This window comes from Anopheles coustani, chromosome 3 (genome assembly GCF_943734705.1).
Source record: "Anopheles coustani chromosome 3, idAnoCousDA_361_x.2, whole genome shotgun sequence".
Lineage (NCBI taxonomy): Eukaryota > Metazoa > Arthropoda > Insecta > Diptera > Culicidae > Anopheles > Anopheles coustani.
In genome coordinates, this window is record NC_071288.1 from 24,279,942 (window position 1) to 24,300,267 (window position 20,326).

The window sequence follows — 20,326 nt, forward strand, 5'->3', positions numbered from 1 at the left end:
CAGGCCGTATTTCTTCACCATTGTCGAGCTGGAGGAGGATGGATTGCGTTCAATGGAGTGAACTGTCCCCACCGGATTCCAGCAATTGCTTCCTGTAAAGTCCACGAGGAGCACATTCAGGACTGCGGTACCTTCCTCGATTACCGGGAAGTTGGTGATGTATGGTACCACGCATCCGGAACCAGAACCAGGAAGACACCGAAAGCTTTCCATCACGTACATGCCGAGCCCGAACTGATCGTCCTCTCGTTCGCAGTCCAACCAATCAAACATACAGGCAGGCTACAAACAGAACTCAAAACACGGTACGCTCTCTCTGAATGCGCGACGACTACGGGAAGAGCTTCGGACATAAAACGGTAGTCTAATGGAGCACAACCGGTTTGCTTCCTGTAGTCGCGTTCATTCTAACAGTGGCATCGGGGGGTTTTTTTTTTGTATCCACTTGGTTTATGTTTCCTGCTATTTAATTGGTCCATTTTACGTTCCACGTGCGGATTTCCAGCGTTCTCCGGTTCCTCCCCAAAATCACGCTCCGAATCATGCCCATACATCCAGTCACCTTCGAATGGGTATTTTTTCCATCGTCGTTTTTACTACTCTCCCAGGCAGAGCAGCACAAGCATAAAAGCGCACAATCGGCCCCACCCCGCAACCCATGGCGTGGCCCCGTAGTCATCTATCCGCCCGGCTGGAGACGATGATTGGCGCGCTCTGCTGACGACTGCATATCAATTGTCAATCAAACCCCGTCGTGCCTCCTTCATAACGCTGCTGGCTTAGTAATCGCCAAATGGCCGAAAACATAGGGCACACAAACACACACACACACACACACTCACACAAAGCGACACACGAAACAAACATAAATCAACTGCTGCAACCGTGTTCCGTCATACGTTCACCCCGAGCCCGGGAAGGAAGTTATTCCAAACGGTCGGTGGAAGTGGGGAGGGTGTGTCGTTCGGTCATTTATGAGTCCCTGTCTCTGAAGGTAAGAAACACAACCCACAGGCAATTGTGTAGAACGTTCAGGGCACTTGGCCTGGCAATTATAACATTGATTCCTAATAGAATCACCCTGAGGCGTTTTCGGAAGGGGGGTTGAAAACGGGAGTTTTGGTTCACAAGAGCCAATCGATGTCCGGAGCTCAAAAACCAATTTTATCTAATTCATTTCAATTGTGAAGGTATTTATTAATGGTCCGTTGAGTCACTGGCTGCTGGAAGAAGTGCTCTCCGACGCCATCCCAACAGAGACATGGAGGGAGTTGTGTTTCCGGGTTGAAAGGTGTCTCCAAAAAGGATCCTCTTTAAAAGCAGTGGGTCCTACCGGTGCCAAAAGCAATTCGAAGCGACCATTGCATTCGGACACAGAAGAATGAATTAGTGCTGACCGGGAGCATCCACGTTTAGAGGATTGCAGGTTCCAAATTCAATGTGAAGGATGTCTACTGAGGAAGGCATTGGAAAGTACGGATAAAAGCTAGAATCGATCGATTACGGAGCATCCTCTCCTATAGTCCACTTGCCGAAGCGGACGACTATTCTTGGGTGGGGGAAGGAAAACTCGGAACTCCGAACAAATCCTTTCCCAGCAAGACCGAGAACAACCACCCTCCAAATTTCACCTGACGGAACGGTTACGGATGTTGATTTTTTTGCTGAGTCTCTCGGAACTAAAAATACCCACCCTCCCCCTATACTAGCGATTCGGAAGGAACAGTCGCAAAGAATTGAACCGGATACCGAATGCACCGGAAACCGGAGAAGTTGAGAAGATGATGATGATGATGATGATGAGTCCCACCTCTTACCCCAACACAGGTTTGAGAATGGCGGAGTTATCAAAAGATATTTGTTTAAACTTTATAGCAAATCACGAAGTGGTGGGATCAAAGTGACCCTTCACGAAAAAGACCAGTCAGCTCTCTTTTCCTTGCGTACAGCGGTTAGCACAACTTCCATAAGACAGGAGTCGTGGAACCGCTCTCCGGAGTGCACGGCCAAAAAATGCTCTCTCCTATTCGTGTAGCCGGTATCTCCCTTATCCAACATATGGAGGGGAGTTACCACTTTCCAGGATTGGCAAATTAAGCAAACCTTATCCGTGAAACAGTTGGTCACGTCGAAAATATCATCAATGGATGAATTCGAGGCGCCTGCCACGTGATTGCACAAGAGCGACTGATGCAGTTCCTACAGAAAGATCAACTTCAAATTTCCACTTTTACGCGCGCGTGTCTCAAAGATATGTTGTTCCATTTTTTTTTATTTACATTTAAATTTGCAAAACAAAAATCTCATCATCATCATCTGTGAGATCGTGATGACAAGTGCGATGCTTACAAACATTAAATTTTCACAATAGACAACTACGAGACATTGCACATTCTACTGGGTGCTACTTAACAACCTGCTTAACGTACACGGCACACAAGCGCTTGAACTCGCGAACGTTTGCAGCCTCGGCAATCTCTCTAGGCATGCTGTTATACCATTGTATACCTTTACAAAACAAAGAATTTCTGGCAAATACTGTTGAAAAGTTCGACGTTCTAGGATCATGAGCCCTTCGAGTGTTGTACCGGTGAACGTCAGAACCCCTAACTACTCTTTCTCCAAGGTACCCCGGTAACAAGCCCCTCAGGAGTTTGAATATTAGTATCATAGTCTGATACACTATCCGCTGCTCTACCGACATCCATTGCAGAACATCCAGCATAACAGCAGACGGCGTGTACCGACTACAACACAACACTAACCTCATTACCCTATTTTGCACTTTTTGCAACCTTTTGAGCTGTGTCCGATTGCCGAGGAACAATATTGATGGACAAAAATCAAAATGTGGTGAGATAATGGATTTGTAGAGGTGAACTTTCCCAAAAAAATTTAGGTTGTTCCCCAGTCTACTTATCACCCCACACTTCTTTGCCACCTTAGCGATGACCCCATCAATATGTGCACTGAATGTAAGTCCGTCGTCAAGAATGACTCCCAAATATTTCACCTGGGAGACTCGGTCAATTGGTTCCGTGTTGATGGCAATGGAAAGCTGGCCGATCCACTCCCTCCTCGACATCACCATGTAGTGTGTTTTACTAATGTTTAATGCGAGTTTCTTGTATTTCAACCAGCCATCCAGAGCCACCAAGTCTGCATTTAAAAGGGACTCTGCCTGTTTCACGTCCTTTCGCGATATAAATATTACTGTGTCATCAGCAAAAAGATTTATCTCGCAGGAACGTAAGACCTGCTTCATGTCATTTATATACATGATAAACAAAATTGGTCCAAGAACACTTCCTTGTGGAACCCCAAGGGTGTTTTCAATGGGATCTGAAACAGATTTTTTGAAAATTGTCCTCTGGGTTCTACCTGTCAGATAATCGCTGAACCAACTGAGTTCCTTCCCCTCAATACCGAATCGTCGAAGTGTTGTGAGCAACAAGGGTCTCGATATTGTTTCAAATGCCCGCTTTAGATCCAAGAAAACTGCAAGCACCGGCTGTCCACTGTCCATCAACCCCTTCCACTTCGCAAGCACCAGGTTCAGTGCGGTTTCACAGGAATGTCCTTCCCGATATCCCGACTGCTCCCGGGCCAGCAGGCCGATCTGGTCCAGGTATTGCACCAATTGGTCTTTGATAACAACCTCCAGGACCTTTTCGACAGTGTGAAGCATGTTGATGGGGCGGAACTCTTCCGCTTTGATAGCTCCAGTCAGCTTTGGAATAGGTACAACCAATGACTCCTTCCATGTCTCCGGAAAAACACCCCTCTCCATCGATTGGTTAATCAAATCCAGGAGCGTCTCCCCCGCTACATGAAAGCAATCCTGCAAAGTTTTTGCATTTACATTCCCTATTCCTGCCGTTTTGGTCAGGTCAAAACATATCTGCCTAAGCTTGCTCATGTCTATTGGTTGAAAAGAAAATCTATGCCTGGGAGCATCAACTTGTCTCAGCTCGACTGGTTCGTCTACCGTCGGAATGTTGCTGTTAACAAGTGTGACGCTATTCACAAAAAAGTTGTTGAACCCTGCTGCGATCACCGCCTCATCGGACTCGAAATTATCGAATTTCACACATGAAGCTGTATTCTCGTCGGGTTTCAACATGCTTTTAAGAAGTTTCCAAAGTTCCCTACTATTACCCTGATGCTTGCTAATTTCCCTATTGAAGTATTCCTCACGAGTAGTTTTTAAAGACAAATGATGAAAGTAAAGCGAATTGAATGCGAAAATCGGGCTCCGCAAAAGCGCTGCTTCGACAGCAAAGAGACATACTTGAGACGAGCGACGAGAAGACAAACAAAACAAAACAACGAACGAAGCGATTCGCTAAGTCAGGTCGAGTGTGTAGCATTTAACGGACGGCAACGGGTACCACCGTTGTGCTGCCGTTTTTCGGGATATCTGCCTTTGAGGGAATGGCTATTCCGAAGAGGTTCACATGTTCCAGACGACGGTTCACTCTTCGTCGAACGTAACCGAACAATACAGTTTGCTCTCCCCTAGAAGGTAAGCCATCGAAAAGGAATTTGCCAAAAAGGACTCACTGCCCATTTTTGGGGGTTAGGTAAGATGGCACACAGGAGGTAAATATTCCCGGGAAGATGACGTTTTCTTTTGGCTGACGTATCCCGGGAAGAGAACGGAAATCATCAGAAAGAAAAGCATTGGAGCAAACGTGACAATACCTTCAGCGTAGGGTAGGGGGCCGGGCTCGCCCCATCCCCATTTCTCCAGCATGGAACGATGTATGCACTTACCTTGAGATCCAAATCACGCACCAAGTGTTTACCGAACGAGGTGCCGCCGGTTTTCTGGATGTGCAGAAACACCATCACGTCGTGCGCGTTCATGTCGAACTGGAAGTCGTCGTTCAGGACCTCCTCGTAGCTCAGCCCCGGGTTCGCCAGCAGATTCTGCTGGACCGGTTTGCCGAGGTTGTCGTGCTCGTAGCCACCCGCCAGCTCCTGGCCGGTGCTTGCCGGGGGCCCTCCACCACCGCCGAGGCCCATCGGTGAGCTAACGTCTCGCCGCGAAAGGGCACACACCTGCGAAAGGGAACGTGTTGTTACAGTGCGTTGTTTCTAGCGGGCTCTCGGTAGAACCAGAACAGATTTATACCCTCCGAGTGGGGGGAGGGGAGAGATTTACGGAGGACATTGCCTCTCCCGGGACGGGATGGATGTTTGCTGAAGAGAAGAAACACACTTGGAAGCAACCTAAACACAGTAGCGATCCCCCTTTAACCCTGACTGTTCAAACAGCACGTACCGCGTAATCTCGGTGTTTATGTTTGCCCTCTAATTGAAATAACTCTCCCTCCTTCGCCCTAAGGTCGCAAGCTTGCTGCGATTAACCGACCGTTTGGCTCGACGAGGAAGTCAACGGATGATACCGGAACGGAAATCCCGACTCGATCGCAACGCCAACATCTCGCCCGGTTCATTATTGGATTTTATGGATTGCTCAACCTCACCAGCCATCGACCGGCGCGGACACGGGCGAAGATTAAGAAGAAGGACGGTAGCTAGGCATCGCCCAAACATTGCCCTAGTGTGACCTCCGGTACCGGACCATGTGTTGTCGTTGTGCAAAAACGCAAAAATCAACATCCCAAACTGCCTAATCAAAATATATTCGCAACGTTTTACTTTTCCTTTTTGCGCAGACACTGGTGGAACGTTTTAATCTATAATGTTTTTTTAAACGACCGCTTCTTGATAGCACCGACGCACAAAACGTAAAAATGTAACATAAATCCTTTTCCAAACCACCATCACCAACTGTCCCCTCGATGCGACAATTAATGTGTGCACAGACCCTAAAGTTTATTGTTTGGCTTCAATGTAACCAAAAAAGAGCCCGACCATTGCATCATCCGCCAACGGCTTCGCACGGTTTAGTAGAACCAACAGAACGGGGGACAAAACATAAAACCGTGACTCGCTATTCCGGCGCCACAGCATCTGTTGACAACATTTTGACGGGTTTCATCCAAACCAAACCGAGCCCAAATCTTCATGGCTCATGGTCGTTGCGCTTGAGATGATGTGTAAGAAGCTGCAAGATGTGAAACTTCATCGGTTTCCGTGGAAAAGTGGCGTCAAACACGATTCGAGCCATTGGAACTTTATCAAAACGTCGTTAGCATTGGGACAGGGACAGTAGTTTCTATCATTCTTCGGTAGAAGCTAGGAAATGCTCGGGGGACGCAACACGTTCCGGCGCCAGCCGAACATCTTAAAAGTACATCAGCCCCTTCGTCGAGCGACAGCGAACGAATGTTAATCAGCCCGCTCCGTCCACAGTCCGTCCGTGCGCCATGGGGCGACGCCGTTTGGCAACCGAGAGGTTTGCCGGCACGTCCATTGCGAGTACGGGGCATGGATCCGACGTGAGGAGCGAAGAAATAATAACAAGCGTCCTCCATGCGGCAGAAATAAACCCAAATCTAGCTGCGGATTGTTGCTGATAGTTTATGGCTAAAGCCGACGACACAAATGTGCCAGCTATCAACGATGTTAGGCACTGTTGCGTCCACAGGGGGTCGTCGGAGATGGGAGTACGATTGTGGTGGGAACGACCAGTTGCCTCCACGATAGAACATATCACCGACCGGCAGACTGTCACAAATTGCGAAATTATGATTGATATGGGAACACACATCGTGCCGACCGGAACCGCTCCTTGCGCTCCTCCGGGAGAAACACCGCGTATCACGATACGATGGAAGCCAACCGTACCAACCGGTACGTTACAAGTGGCCAAAGATCCTTGCAATCGTTCCAACGTCCTTCGAATGTTTCATAGCCCCACACAACATGTGTTACTGGATGAGAAATTCGCGCTTCGGAAACCATTAGCCTGGGGAAGCATCCCCGCAGCGGCGCGGACAGTCGAGGGGCACAACGAATGGGATCGCAATCCTTCTTCCATCACGGGGCTCGAGATCCGACTGCTGCCGGTGTTTCTGGCAGGCTCGTGATTGAATGCCGAAACGGATGAAATAAATGTCCGACACGCCATCCACCACCAGCAAAAGCAAGTCCATATTTCGGACCGCTTTTGCGTACAAGCCGTAGTGACGATGCTGCAAGCAATCCCACTTTCGGATCTCTTCCCAAGGACGAAAAAAGGGAGCATATGTCAAGGACACGCGTTTCCAAGACGGGAAACAGCTTTCGTGGGTCGTAGGTCCACCGGCTAGTGGAACGAATGTGACCGACGACAACGCCGGCTCGGTAGGCCATGTTAACACCGCACCAACCATCAACTGCAGATGAATTGCCGTTGTTTTCGACAATATTCCATGGCTTCCTTTTTCAGCGTTTGTATTCCATGGCTTTCTTGTCTCCGTCTAATAATCAAGTAGGCTATAAGAGTCCTTCAACGAAACAAGAGACGAAAAACATGAAGCGCAACGTGGTACCGAAAAACAGGGAGAACTTACCAAATTGAATTCAATCAACATGTTGCCGAGTTACAATTTCGGACATTTCAAATTGCACTCGAACGGGGAGGGTGGGTCTCGAGAAAACTCGGTCGAATATTTTTGAGTTCTCATCAAAAACCAATCGGCTGGCTGCAAACCAAGACCTCTTGAGTTGTGTGCCAAACAATTGCACTTACGGCACACATCCAACCCAAATCCTCAATCAAGCCTTCGGTTTTTTCTCCTCAGTTTTTTTTTTTTTTTTTTTGCAACACCACACAGAATTAATTCGTGCTGTTTTCAAGTGTTTCGTTCCCTTCATTTCTGGCCGAAAATCTCTCCCAAAACATCGGAGGGTAAAGCAAACTTTAAAGAAAATAAAACCAACGCCAATTCCAAACCCAATCCCACTCCGTGCGGTTCACGTCGGGGTTCCGGATGGAACGTAATGAAGTAATTTTGTTCTGGGGTTTTTTTTACGCTCTCTGCGGTCCAGAGGGACTGGGAAAACTTATTAGCGTTTGCGGTGGCCCCTGACCGCATCTGGGAAGATGTGCTTGTGTTTTTTCGTTGGCATTGGTCCGATGGAGTATTGTCCATTTCAGGGCGATGAAGACATCGTCACAGTAGGCACCTTCTTCGGGTGCCGGTTCAGCTTTGTTCTCGACAATCGTAATCTGATCGCGGCATGGCTTTGATAAGGGAACCGGCTGACCGGAAACTAGGTCGTGATGGGCACGAAGGTGATAAGGGTGCGATGTGAGCAAACGTACAGGTGGTAAGCTAAGGGTGTATTGCGTTCATATTTACCTGATCCGGACAGAAGTACCCGAACCCGACGATGCCGGCAATGGTGAGGAACAGGCAGACGATGACGATCGGTCGGAGCCTCCGGCGGGGCTCCATCTTTTTGATTTCGTACACTCCACTGGACAGCAGCAATGTCAGATCACTATCTACCTTGACGGAAATGCTCTTTTTCATATCCAGCGAAGGGATCATTACCTTCTTCATTTGCGCGGTAGTGTATGCTGCTGTCCGGCCGTCCGGAGTGGATGGTTGGTTCTACGGGTTCTCGCGGTTCTTGCTGGACGCTCTCAGACGGAAGTTCACTTTCGCTTTCGTCGCCACCGCTTTTCCGGTAGCACACAAATCGGTGCGACCCGATCCGAGGTGAGGAAGCGATAGCGCGGGTTGCTGGTTATCGTGTAATAAGTTGAATGGCCGTGCGCGTCACGCCACAGACAAACACTGGGGTAGAAATTACGCGACGACAACAAACGTTCAGTGAAAGCGTTGGATCACTTCATTCTGCCCGTCACCTTCTCCGCGGGGAGGTGCGTTGGGAAAGTAAAAATAATACCTACGCTCAAATCCGCGGTTATGTCAGTCAAGAAGCGCGTTCCCTTTCCGCTAGTGACACCGATTCTGGCCGCGTGAAAAAGTTGTCGTCGTTTCTTGGTGTTCACTTTTCGGAGTTCTTTTTATTTCTATCTGCTACTGTTGACTGTTCGATGGTGATTCCTCGCCTTAATCAAGAGGGACTACTGAAGACACGCAACTACCAGCGTTTGGTCTTCCTTGGTGCATCTAACGAGTCGTCTTATACCTTATGGAACATCGGAATCCATCGTTGCTAAGCTTAAATGTTTTCTCCGGTTAGGAAATTTTCCCAAATCCCCTTCCGAATATCAGCACCTTCACGCTCGATTGTTTCCGATCCGAACCACTGCAGTTGTGAACTTTTGCCACGGCCAACTACGCCGCCGTCTGGCTATTCTGCTCGGTGTTTACATTCGGTAAATCGATTTTATGAGAACCTTGACCATTATACCGCCTACCTACGGTAACATCAAAGGAAACTCGGCCCAACATCGACATCCCAGGGCCAGCCCAATTGCAAACTTAGAGCAACGTGCAGTGTGCAATCAGTTTGTTTTCTTTACGCACGAAAAATAGTTAGCCTATCACTTCCATGAACAACAATAACAACACGAATCTCATCCGTCACACTTGAGACAAAGCGGGAAGGTTCACCGTGAATGGATCGAACTGTTTTTCTATTTTTCTGTTAAAACAGTCGACAACAATCACATCACACGTACAGCACACTACGGACACACGTACACGCGCGCGAGAAAACATTAGATAAATGTGAATGTTTTCGACAGGAACCGACTTTGCAGTCCATGTCCTCTTCCGTGGATTGCTTTTAAAAGACTGGTTTAGTGTTGGCAGAATCGTGATTCGGAAGATTCGAAGATTCGATCCCTAGACGGATTCTAAAGATTCAAATCCCATTTGACGGATTCTAAAGATTCGAATCCCATCTGACGGATTCTAAAGATTTGATTCGATTAGGATTCGAATCAGATTTGATTGGTTTGGGACTCGATTTGATTCGATTCTGACTTGATCTACAACTGTTTGAATCGACTCACAATGATTTGAGTCGAATTAGTCACATATCGAGTCGATCTAGAGACAATGTAATTGATTTAAGTTTACTCAAATCGAACGCCGGGTAGAATGTCCAATGGACATAGATTGAGTTTTTGGTACGATTTGCAAGTTAGGCTCTAGAAAAATTCCTGGAACCTATTTACAAAGAAATACATTAGAACGTCCATTATCCGAGTTGTTCTACCCAACCAAACCCATTTCATCAGGACCAGATCATTTTTACCGAATTCTGAATCGGATTCTGGGGATTCAGATTAGGATAAACAATTTCCAGACCGACATTGATTTGTTTACATGATGATGATGATGATGATGATGATGCTGATGATGATGATGGTGATGATAAATCCCACCGCCTACCCCTACATAGGTTTGAGAGGGACAAAAGTATCTTACGATATTAAATATAAATCATCAAACGAGAGGGGGCATTGGGGCATTACTCTCCAGAACAATCATATCCAACTCTGCTCCATTCATACAACGGTCGCCATCGATTGCACAAGGAGATACATCTTAGATTTCCCAACTAGCAAAAGGAGACCACTTTCCGGAGTAGGGCAGGTATTTTCGCTCAGTTTTGGTTAACACCGCCAGCTATCAATGATTGATAGTGTGGTGAAACCCACGAGTACTACTTAAGGGACCTGATCTTGTTCCTTCCATACAGCGGTCCCGAGCAATCACCTCGAAAGGTAAGTCCCCCAAGGTTAACGTGGCACCACTTTCCGGAGTGTAAGAGAGTATTTCTGCTCTGTTTGTAGTTCCCACCGCCAATTACCATTGGTTGATAAGGTGGTGCCACTAACAAGAACAGAAAGGGACCCAACTGTAGAGAATAGAATAGATATGGATGAAAGTGTAAGTAGGAATTAATAAGTAACCCTAGAATCACTGCGCCTTGTAAAACGCCACTGGGTAAAAACTGGATTCTCGCCAGTATAGTCAGATTATATCCAGCCAAAAGTCCCTGGTCATTTTTTTACTCATCATCATCATAGTCAAAGACTAAATGCATTGCAAGCACATCGTCAGACTACCCGCTTCACGCATACGGCGCACAGGCGTTTGAGCTCCCTAAGATTTCACGCTTGTATAATCTCTCTTGGCATCCTGTTGTACCATTGTCCTCCTAAAAACAACGAACTTCGAGCGTTCCCAGACAGATAGCCGGGAAGTCTTGGCTCACCGACATTAGGAGTGTGAGTCCTAACTACTATCCTTTCCCCCAAATACGCTGGTACCAGGCGTTTCAAAATTTTGTACACAAAGACCAAGGTGTATAAATTAGAAGGTGAAGTCGTCCAGTGTAAAATGACATTTCATGACTTGACATAACACTTCTAGGGTATTCATATGGGTTTTGAGGGGGGGTATCGGAAAAGGATTGGGCTTTTGACATAACTCTTCTCAAATATGGCACCCCTTCCAAAGCGACATAAAGTCACCTTCTATATTTATACACCTTGCACAAAGACCACAGTTCCAAAGGAACACTATCCGCTGCTTGGACCGACTGTTTCTTGGATTGGGATTCGGATTTGGGGATTTGGTTTACCCACCACTAGCATACAGCTGCAGCGCGCCAACAAGCTTCAAAAACTTGGTCACAGCTTGAAATAATAACTGAAATACCCTTATTAGACGAGGAATGTATCTGTCATATTTTTCCAGAAGTTATCTGCCAAACGCTCTTGACAGATACATTCCTTCCTCAAAATCGGAATCAGGCATGACCGGTTCCGATTTTCTTTCGACTGGCATTTATATGTCAAAGTGGCGATTTGTTTACTTTTTGCTTTGTTGTTTGCAACGGATTTTGTTCGTTACTCTAGGATGAACAAAACGCTAAATTCAAACATGAAAATTATCAAATAACTGCAAAACCTATTTTGTGGAACTTTGCGTTATTACACGAGCGGTCATCATTTATATGTCAAACGCCCTGCCAGAACCTACTTTGACAGTAAAAGGATGGAAAAATATGACCGATACATTCCTTGTCTAATAAGGGTAAAATAGCCAAATTGCTAATAACTTTTTAGTGCCTTGGTCAATTTCAGAAACAGACACCTCAAATGAAAGGTCTTTTGAAGGCAAACAACTTGATACAACAAATATTTTACCTCGATTCTTATTTTATGAAATAAACATTTGAATGGGATTTAGATACAGATACCTTGTTTGGTATTTTCTGCTGAAATAACAAATTTGTAAATAATTTTTGATTCTTTCCACCAATTTGTACATGTAACTCCACGAATGAAAAGGATGAACAATCGGAACATTAGGCTGATGTGCATTTTTCCATACTTACAAGCCTGGCAGCAATGGCAGTTAACATCTAAAGAACGCTGACATGCGGCAGCCTCCGGCGAGCATTTTCGGGCCCATAGATTCATCAAATAGATGATATGAAAGATCACCCAACGAGAAATTTTGGCGTCATTTTGATGTAAAAGAATTCTCTTGAGACCTGATCGCTCTTCTTTTCAGAAGTGTTTTACACCTTCTTTTGCAGCAGATTTCCTATGCAATTTTGGATGTAAAACACTTCTGAAAAGAAGGGTAAAACAATTCTCTTGATACTTGCGGGACACCGCAAAAGAGAACTGTTTTGACAACGTGACTGTGCAACGTGTTTATAACACCTATTTCTGGCTATACGCGTAAAAAACGTATACCCATTCATAGTAGATTATATGAGCTGGGTTCAGGATATCTTTTCTTTCCCATAATAATTATTTTCATACAGGAAAATATTTTTGATTGTTTTATTATTTTGATACATCTATAATATTATATATATATCGTCCGGTTCGGTAGGCAATCAGGGGAAATGTTCAGAAATCGTCCGACGCCTCCTCTGGTTCGTGCTGGCAAACAGCGACCACGGATCGTAGCAGGCTCCTTCGATGTACGATGTGCAGCACCACTCCGTCATGGCCAGTGAAAACACGTAGAACGCATTGATGATTATTTCAAGCCGCTTCTTCCTCCTTGTCGAGACCCTGAAATGTGTGAAAAGCACGGACAAATCATCATCAGTAAGAACTCTCTGCTGTGGGTTCTTACACACGTACTTACTGTCTGATGCGAGTTAACACGGCCCCGGTTAACCACCCCGAGTCGGTCAATCCAAGCGCTGCTATCGAACACTGGCCACCGATACTATGTTACAACCGGTAACAACCGATGATCGCCGCGAAGTCCGTTGGCCACCGACCAACTATTTACACTGCGTTGCAGTTTCTATACCTGTCGATGAGGGTCATCGTCCCTTCCTGTTTTCAAATGCTTGCTAGTTGGCCAGACTTGCACAGTAAACAGTAAACAGTAAACAAATAAAGGTTTGACAGCCAGTACCTCTTTCCACTGCGGTGCCTCCCAAAACAAATTATTGGTAGATTATGAGGTGTCCATGCCTACCAAAAATACACTCGGCAAGGTTCTTTTAGGTAGGCATGGATACCTTTGGTAGGCAAGTGCAGCAGGGTTCTCCTTGGGCATCTAGGCGACCATGTAAGTAAAAAAATGTATTGAAGAACAGTGCAATTAGAACAGTGAGCTAATCCTTAATGACTTCTGTATCATACTTACCGGCATGGCAGCGATGGCAGTTGAAAAACACAGTACGACTATGAGGAGCGTGTAGGTAGGAAGGACTTCGCGGGTAGCATGCGGCAGTAACTGGTAAACTTTTAAGCTGGCTGTAGACGTTACATATTAATCTGCACAGATGTTTGACGTCTACAGCCTTTCCTTAGCTCTTTCCAACATCCCTCGAGATATTCGGGATATCTGGAGGGATGTTTGACAGACGATGGGTACGAGAGAACAAAGGAAATCTGTAGACGTCAAAGATCTGCACAGATTAATATGTAACGTTTAATTCCAGCTTTAGGGGCAATAGGATCCATCTATTTTGGGTGCAATTCAATCATGAACATGGTGTTAGGATAGTTTGTTTTTTTTTTCCCGGTACCCGAACTAGTTAGCAAACACGATTGTAGCGTGTATTCTACGACAGCTAGTATGATTTTTTTTGTTAAAGCCAAGAAAAACGCATTTTACGCACTCCGTGGGCGCCCAAAAAGGCGGGCGGTTCCTAAGAACAGACTCGAAGGGGCCAAAAGAGCATCCGTCACTACTCCCTAAAAAACTCGGCAAAAAGCTGTCCCTTACACCACCAACCTCGCATGTAACCTGTCCTAACTAAGCTATTAGCCACGCAACAGCTACTGGTGATTCTGTTGAAGATAGTTGTGTTAATAGATCCCCAGGATGGATTGCTTTTAAAAGACTGGTTTTAAAAACCGAAGTTAACATTGACAACATTGGCCAAGGGTTTTGCAACAAAGCTTCCATTTGTGGCCAAGGTTACTGGAACGAAGTGATACTTGTTTCTGACGTAGGTTCCTATTGTTTCGGGAAAAGCCGTGGTCTGTTTGAACGGTCAGTTAGGCAAAATAATTAATCTGCTAGGCATGATAGCAGACAATTTAATTTTAAAATTAATTGCTGCTAACGTTACATGTTGGACATGAATGGTTCATTAACTTTACTAATTCTACAAATCTGTTGACGACTTCGGTGTATCTATTAAACAATCAAATTGTTGATAACAATAAATCGTTAGCCTCTAACCTTAACGCTTGCTTTAGAGTTAATTACCTTATCCACGTGTACCATTGGCTTTTATACCAAAGGCTATTGCTCACGTGGATAAAGTGAAGAGGTATTAAGAGTTTTTTTAACTGTTAAGGCTTTTAATTTGCTAGCGCTAATATAGAAAAAGAAATATATCTTGAAATACCAGATAACTTATCAAATTATCATTTTGTCACCCTCCGCCCTCTAAAGAAGTTGCTAAATAGCAAACAATTAGCATAAAATGGCGAGTACTTAATCAAATGGATGTAACCGAAGCGACGTTCATCGCGTTTCCATTGTTCTTCGGTTTAATTGCAATTTACGAGACATACCGAGTAAGTCATATAAACTCTCATCACGTCCTAAGCCATGACCACAATGATTCACACGGTCGTGCAGTGCGTTTTGTTTTTCTTAACCATCTATTGCTACCGGGCGTGGCTCAATAGGCGGAAATGGCAGTTATTACGTCGTCTACCGGGTCCCGCGAATCTTCCGTTCATCGGTGCAATGTACCTCATACCCGGGACAGATACGACCCAGTACCTAAGCACCCTGATCGAATTGACTGCAAACTACGGATCGCCGCTGTGTGTCTGGTTGGGTCCTTTGCCGGTGGTTATCGTAAGCACTGCTGATCACGCTCGGTCTGTTCTCACTTCTCCTGCTACGATGGAGAAGGCTAGCTTTTATCGGTTTACTCCACTACGCGGAATTTTCTCGTTGCCCGTAAACCAATGGCGCCCGCATCGTAAAGTTATCCAACCGACATTCAAATTGTCAATACTTCAAAGTTTTATTCCACTGTTTGAACAAAAAGCCAACATAATGGTACAAAATTTGTCTGAAAAAGCGGACCAGTGTCACACGTTCGATATCTACCGGTTTACGGCCAGGTGTACGCTCGATATGATTTTTGGTAACTCTATCGAATACCGTAGATCTAATAACGTGTTTAAATTTCGATAATCTTTTCTTGTATTCCCAGCCACTACATTGGGCACTAATATGCACATCCAGGAAACCCCCACGTGCAGCTATTTGGAGGTGTTGGAAGAGTAAGTATAGACATATAGTAGGTGTAAGTAAAGTGTACATTAAAATGTCTTCATTCTTTACACTAGACTTTTCGAAATAGTAACTGTGAGGGCAGTGAACATTTTCCTACACCCAGAATGGCTTTACCAATTTACTTCGGTATATAGGAAAGAAGCAAGAGCATTGAAGGAATTTTGCCACCCATCGAAACACATTCTGTCCCAGCAAAAACATGACCATACAACGCCCTCGAATAGTCTTATAGATCAGTTACAGAACGCAATGGCGTGCGACGGAACGACGGCCGACATCGAGCGGGAACTGAACACCATTATATTCGCTGGAAATGAAACGAGTGCAATGACCGTTGCAAATACAATCCTCCTGATCGCCATGCACCCACCTGTGCAACACAAGCTGATGGACGAGATACGGACACATTTCGGACATGATGTTAGCAATATACACTACGAAACTTTGAACAAGCTCACCTACATGGAGATGGTTCTGAAGGAGTCACTAAGAATGCTTCCGGTTGCGGCAGTCATTGGCCGAAAAACTACAGCAGACATCGACCTGGGAGATTACCGGTTACCAGCAGGGGTTGACATTTTGATAGACATATTTGACATGCACCGGAACCCAACCTATTGGGGTCCGGATGCTGATCGTTTCCGTCCAGAGAGGTTCGAAACGATCAGCTACGATCGATTCTCCTTCCTTCCGTTCAGTGCTGGGCCAAGGAATTGTGTTGGTCTGCGATATGCATGGATTTCGATGAAAATAATGCTACTGAAAGTGCTTGCTCGGTATAGTTTAGAAACGGATCTAAAGTTGGCCGACTTGGGTATGAAAATGGCCCTAACGATGAAAATCGTTAACGGGCATATGGTGCGCTTGAAGAGCAGACAATGAATCAATTTTGCTCCCCGGTGTTTAAATATCTATTTTTCCACATCATCGTTCATAGTTTCTATTTTACTCTTCACATCGTCGGGAATTTCCAATTCCTTCAGATTGTCCTCGCCGATTTCATCCTCCGTCCTAGAAAGAATATGATATTTGTTAACATTTTCAAAAAAGAATTCGACAAGTGAATGAATAACTTACCGAATCAAAATATCAACGACATTCTCGACGGCGTTTAAAACGTTCTTATCTCCATCGGGGGTACACTCGAACTTGTGTAGCTCCCGAAGAATCTCGTAAGTACCATGGTCTCTTAGATACTCCCTCCCTTTACGAGTTGCGCATAGTTGGGCCAACGATTCCACAAGCATTTTTCGAACATCCGGATCCTCTTCACGCTTTTTGTCCGGCCCAAGGTACTGCAAATCTACCGGAAGCCTATCATTCGTTTCGTCGTCGAATTCTTCCGGTCCCGCCAATGGTAACAGGACGAACGGCAGGATGTCCATATCTGCACTCAGTAGCCACTCGTGAACCGTCGAGTCAAAGCACACATTTTTCAACAGCCCGATAGCTCCGCCACGGCGAACGATACTTCCCTCGTGATGCACGAACGGTAGTATGCGCCGCAATAACCCAGTTGTTTGGTTGCAGAAGACCGCGCGGCCACTGTTGCTCTGTGAAACATTGCTAAACAGCGGGCCAAGATAGTTGAGGTGGCACTTCTGTTTGTTATAGTTCACCCGTGTGAAACAAGTCGTTAATTTGTCGATAGAATACTCTATCGCGAGCAGGTGCGTTACGACTTGTTCTGCTAGATGCTCCGGGCGAGTGATATTACACAGCACCATGCACCAGGCATCACTTAGCTTTCCATTCTCATCGAGCACAGCCTGATATGCTAAAGGAACCAGTCGGTCTACAAACTGAAAACAGAAGCAGAAGTTCGTCAGCAAAAAAAGAAGTTTCCTTGGGGCCACAGAAATCGCTCGCACCTTATCTACTACTACTTCCGCACCACTCTCTTCAGCTGTTATATTGACGAAACACAGTACGGCATCTTTAGCAACTGATTCCGATTCATCGCCCGTTAAATCCAGCAAATGCTTCAGGAGGGTTTCATTTTGGATAAGTAGTTTTATACCATCTACCGATCCAGTCAGGCCTGAAACAAACGTTCACAAAATTATCTTCAATATAACAACAACCGAGTTACCGAGCGTACGATCAACGATGTTTACCTAGTACGTGTGATAGCGATACGGCTTTTAAATCAAGCCGAGACTTTATGGATAAAAAGGGAAGTATTTCTTCAATTGCTTCCATACCGAAAAGCAACAATAAATTTTAAATGCTTCGAATTATTTGTGAAACACAATTGGTTTGTTTTGATTTGAGTTACAAAGTGGCTGTCAAGGGCACGTGCTAATCAGAGAGGAAATATTTCAACGCTGTCCTTTTCAATCCCATACAGCAAAACCTTTAATGAAATTCAAAATGGAAAAATTACAACACGTGTTTTAGGCATTGTAGCGTTTTTTCAACGATCGAATGAATAAAACTTTCTTCATTTTGTACTTCGTTTCATAATTTGCTTTATTGACTTAATTCGATACAAATATAAAATGCTTCAGCTTAAGTAATTTCTTAACAAACAAACATTTAGTACCAAAAGTGAGTATTTAAATTTTGTCCTTCTGCTTTAGAAAGTGTTTCGAATCAAAACGATCCCCAATAGCTTGCAGTATATCGCCTGGCACCCGTTGATGTTCCTTGACAAGCTCCGCAATCGCAGCTACAACTTTTTCCTGAAGTTCCTCGGGGTTTAGAGATGCATCGTAAGGTATCGGTTTGCCCAATATGGTGTGTAGTTTTACCGGAAATCCTCCATAGATAGGTAGGACGGGCACTTTTAATATTTTATAGATTCGGGCACACACCGATTTGCCAACTGCTACAGTTCGAAAACACTCCCTAATGTTAACCGTGAGCATAGGGACGATGGGCTGGATGGAAGAAGGATAAAATTAGCTATGCACCAATTTCGCCACAATTTATCTCTGCTCGGTGGCTTACCACTTGCGCCTCCAGAGCTACCCTGGCGAAGCCGGTTCGCTTTTTCCAAAGAACTTCGTACGTGTTATCGCCGAACTGCGCCTCGTAGACACCCCCGGGGGCAATCGATAACAATTCGCCGGCGCGCAACGTCTCAACACATGACTGCACCGAACCGGAGGTAACGTTCATCACACGTGACACCAGCCGCCAGCCGGGAATTCTATCCAAGAATCGATCCCCAATCGTGTGAATAAGACGGTTCCGTTTCAGCATCGTTTCGGCGGTAAGATAGTACATGTCGATGGGCAACGCACCATGGTAGTAAATGATCAAGGCCGGACCGTTCTCTGGCAAGTTCTCCAAACCGGATACTTCATAGCCTTGAAATTTAAAGGTTGAGTGAACCTGTTTTGCCATACATTATCACAATGCGAAACATAATTACCATGAAATAATTTGCTGTGAAAATTCCAGATGGCTGCCATGAGCCGCTTCGCTCCATTCCAAAATTCCTCATCACTCTGATGTTTGCCTAACCAACCTCTTAAACATTAGAAAGCAAATTATTTTACTCTTTCGATTCCCGGCGCACCCTTTCACTCTTACCGGACGAGATTGCACACATGCAAATACGGGATGGACGATAAAATCAATAACATGTAAACCCACGGAAGCAAAAACACTGCAACCAGCGCAAGCGATAAATGATGCAGCCATCCGAAACCACCGGGCACAGCTGCAATCGAAGAGGAAGAATTCGTTTCTGCACTGTATAAATTAACCACTTCACGACTTACAAATCAGCGTACTATTTATGACCGTCAGAAAGGCACTTCCGTTTTCCATGGCGACCACGACCGTAAGAGCAGGTCCTATCTGACCTACGTCAACACGGAAAGTGAGACGATTTTTTGCGGTGGCTTGTATTAAAATTGCATCTGACGGCGTACATACATACATCCATAAAAAAACACACAGAAGAAGTTCTATGGCACCACCCGGTTAAATCTCGATTGATCCGTAGGTTATCTTTCGGAGTTTGCCTTATCAAGCCCAGACAGTTTTTTTATTCTTTTTAAATCTGCACTACAATGTTCCACTGTGACGGTTCGATTTTTTTTTCAATTTTCGGGATTACTTTTTGCACTGATATTTTGCACACTGCAATGCATTCCTCGGGAAGAAGAATCAATATTTTGTGCACTTTGCGGGCACCTGTTGATACCAAGTCGCGAATTTACACGATAAGCGTGTGCATTTATCATCGAGCGAACGTTGAGCAAAGTACATTGAACCGGTTAGCAACCATGAACATTTTAAATTACATCATTCGATACGAGCGATTAAGAAAAATCTTATCAAAGTTTACAAGTAATTAGCAGACCTAATAACACACATTTCAATGCCAGGAAAAACAAAACACAACAAAAACTGTATACTCCAAGTGGGTGTTGCTGAAGTAAAACGAAAAAAAAAACTTTCCTCCGCGTTCATCCATGCGCTCGTATATCAGGTCAACACGTGAGTGGGACAAGAAATAGTAGCGTGCGACACCCCGTTAATCTAATTTGCTATCCCCCAAAATTGTGGCCTGTGTGCGTAACGTAGCATATCAAATCATACGCGATTTGGGGTTTCAATTGGCTATAAGTGAGCTTCGCGCGTAAACAAACTATAAGTATTGTTGAAACATTCGGAAGGTCGCAGAACAAAACCCTCAAATGCGCTGCCTTATAAAACAGGGTTTGAAAAATGAA

The 20,326-nt window shown here is 45.1% G+C and overlaps 4 protein-coding genes across 8 annotated transcripts in view; 1 reads left to right on the plus strand and 3 right to left on the minus strand.

The window, feature by feature from the left end:
- The window catches only part of LOC131272223 (heparan-sulfate 6-O-sulfotransferase 1), a 40,570-nt gene extending 30,945 nt beyond the window's left edge, over window positions 1-9,625 (minus strand). The window contains exons 1-3 of one of the 3 annotated variants that reach the window (XM_058273886.1): window positions 9,058-9,625; window positions 8,259-8,977; window positions 4,777-5,064 (exon numbers count right to left, since the gene is read on the minus strand). In XM_058273886.1, the coding sequence (XP_058129869.1) occupies window positions 4,777-5,064; window positions 8,259-8,462 (492 nt within the window). In that variant the 5' untranslated portion in view covers window positions 8,463-8,977; window positions 9,058-9,625. Of the gene's footprint in view, window positions 1-4,776; window positions 5,065-8,258 lie in introns of all 3 variants that reach the window. The other 2 variants (XM_058273885.1, XM_058273884.1) reach the window with 2 other exon arrangements.
- Window positions 9,626-14,942: 5,317 nt separating this feature from the next.
- On the plus strand, window positions 14,943-16,517 carry LOC131271548 (cytochrome P450 4V2-like). Its single transcript, XM_058273012.1, has 3 exons — window positions 14,943-15,483; window positions 15,553-15,622; window positions 15,689-16,517. The coding sequence occupies exons 1-3, from the start codon at window positions 14,943-14,945 to the stop codon at window positions 16,515-16,517; spliced, it is 1,440 nt and encodes a 479-aa protein (XP_058128995.1).
- LOC131271549 (protein HGH1 homolog) lies at window positions 16,454-17,892 on the minus strand. 3 transcript variants are annotated; one of them, XM_058273014.1, is made up of 4 exons: window positions 17,753-17,892; window positions 17,507-17,676; window positions 16,713-17,437; window positions 16,454-16,646 (listed from the first exon to the last, which is right to left on the minus strand). In XM_058273014.1, exons 1-4 carry the CDS (start codon window positions 17,835-17,837, stop codon window positions 16,547-16,549), a joined length of 1,080 nt encoding a protein of 359 aa, XP_058128997.1. In that variant the 5' UTR covers window positions 17,838-17,892; the 3' UTR covers window positions 16,454-16,546. The 3 variants fall into 3 exon arrangements, with proteins under 3 accessions (XP_058128997.1, XP_058128998.1, XP_058128996.1); XM_058273015.1 differs by having other exon boundaries at window positions 17,492-17,676; XM_058273013.1 differs by having other exon boundaries at window positions 16,713-17,676.
- A 203-nt stretch (window positions 17,893-18,095) lies between these two features.
- LOC131258744 (monoacylglycerol/Diacylglycerol O-acyltransferase-like) lies at window positions 18,096-19,464 on the minus strand. The gene is made up of 5 exons (XM_058260122.1): window positions 19,367-19,464; window positions 19,176-19,305; window positions 19,015-19,112; window positions 18,588-18,949; window positions 18,096-18,517 (listed from the first exon to the last, which is right to left on the minus strand). Exons 1-5 carry the CDS (start codon window positions 19,413-19,415, stop codon window positions 18,194-18,196), a joined length of 963 nt encoding a protein of 320 aa, XP_058116105.1. The 5' UTR covers window positions 19,416-19,464; the 3' UTR covers window positions 18,096-18,193.
- Window positions 19,465-20,326: the final 862 nt, after the last annotated feature.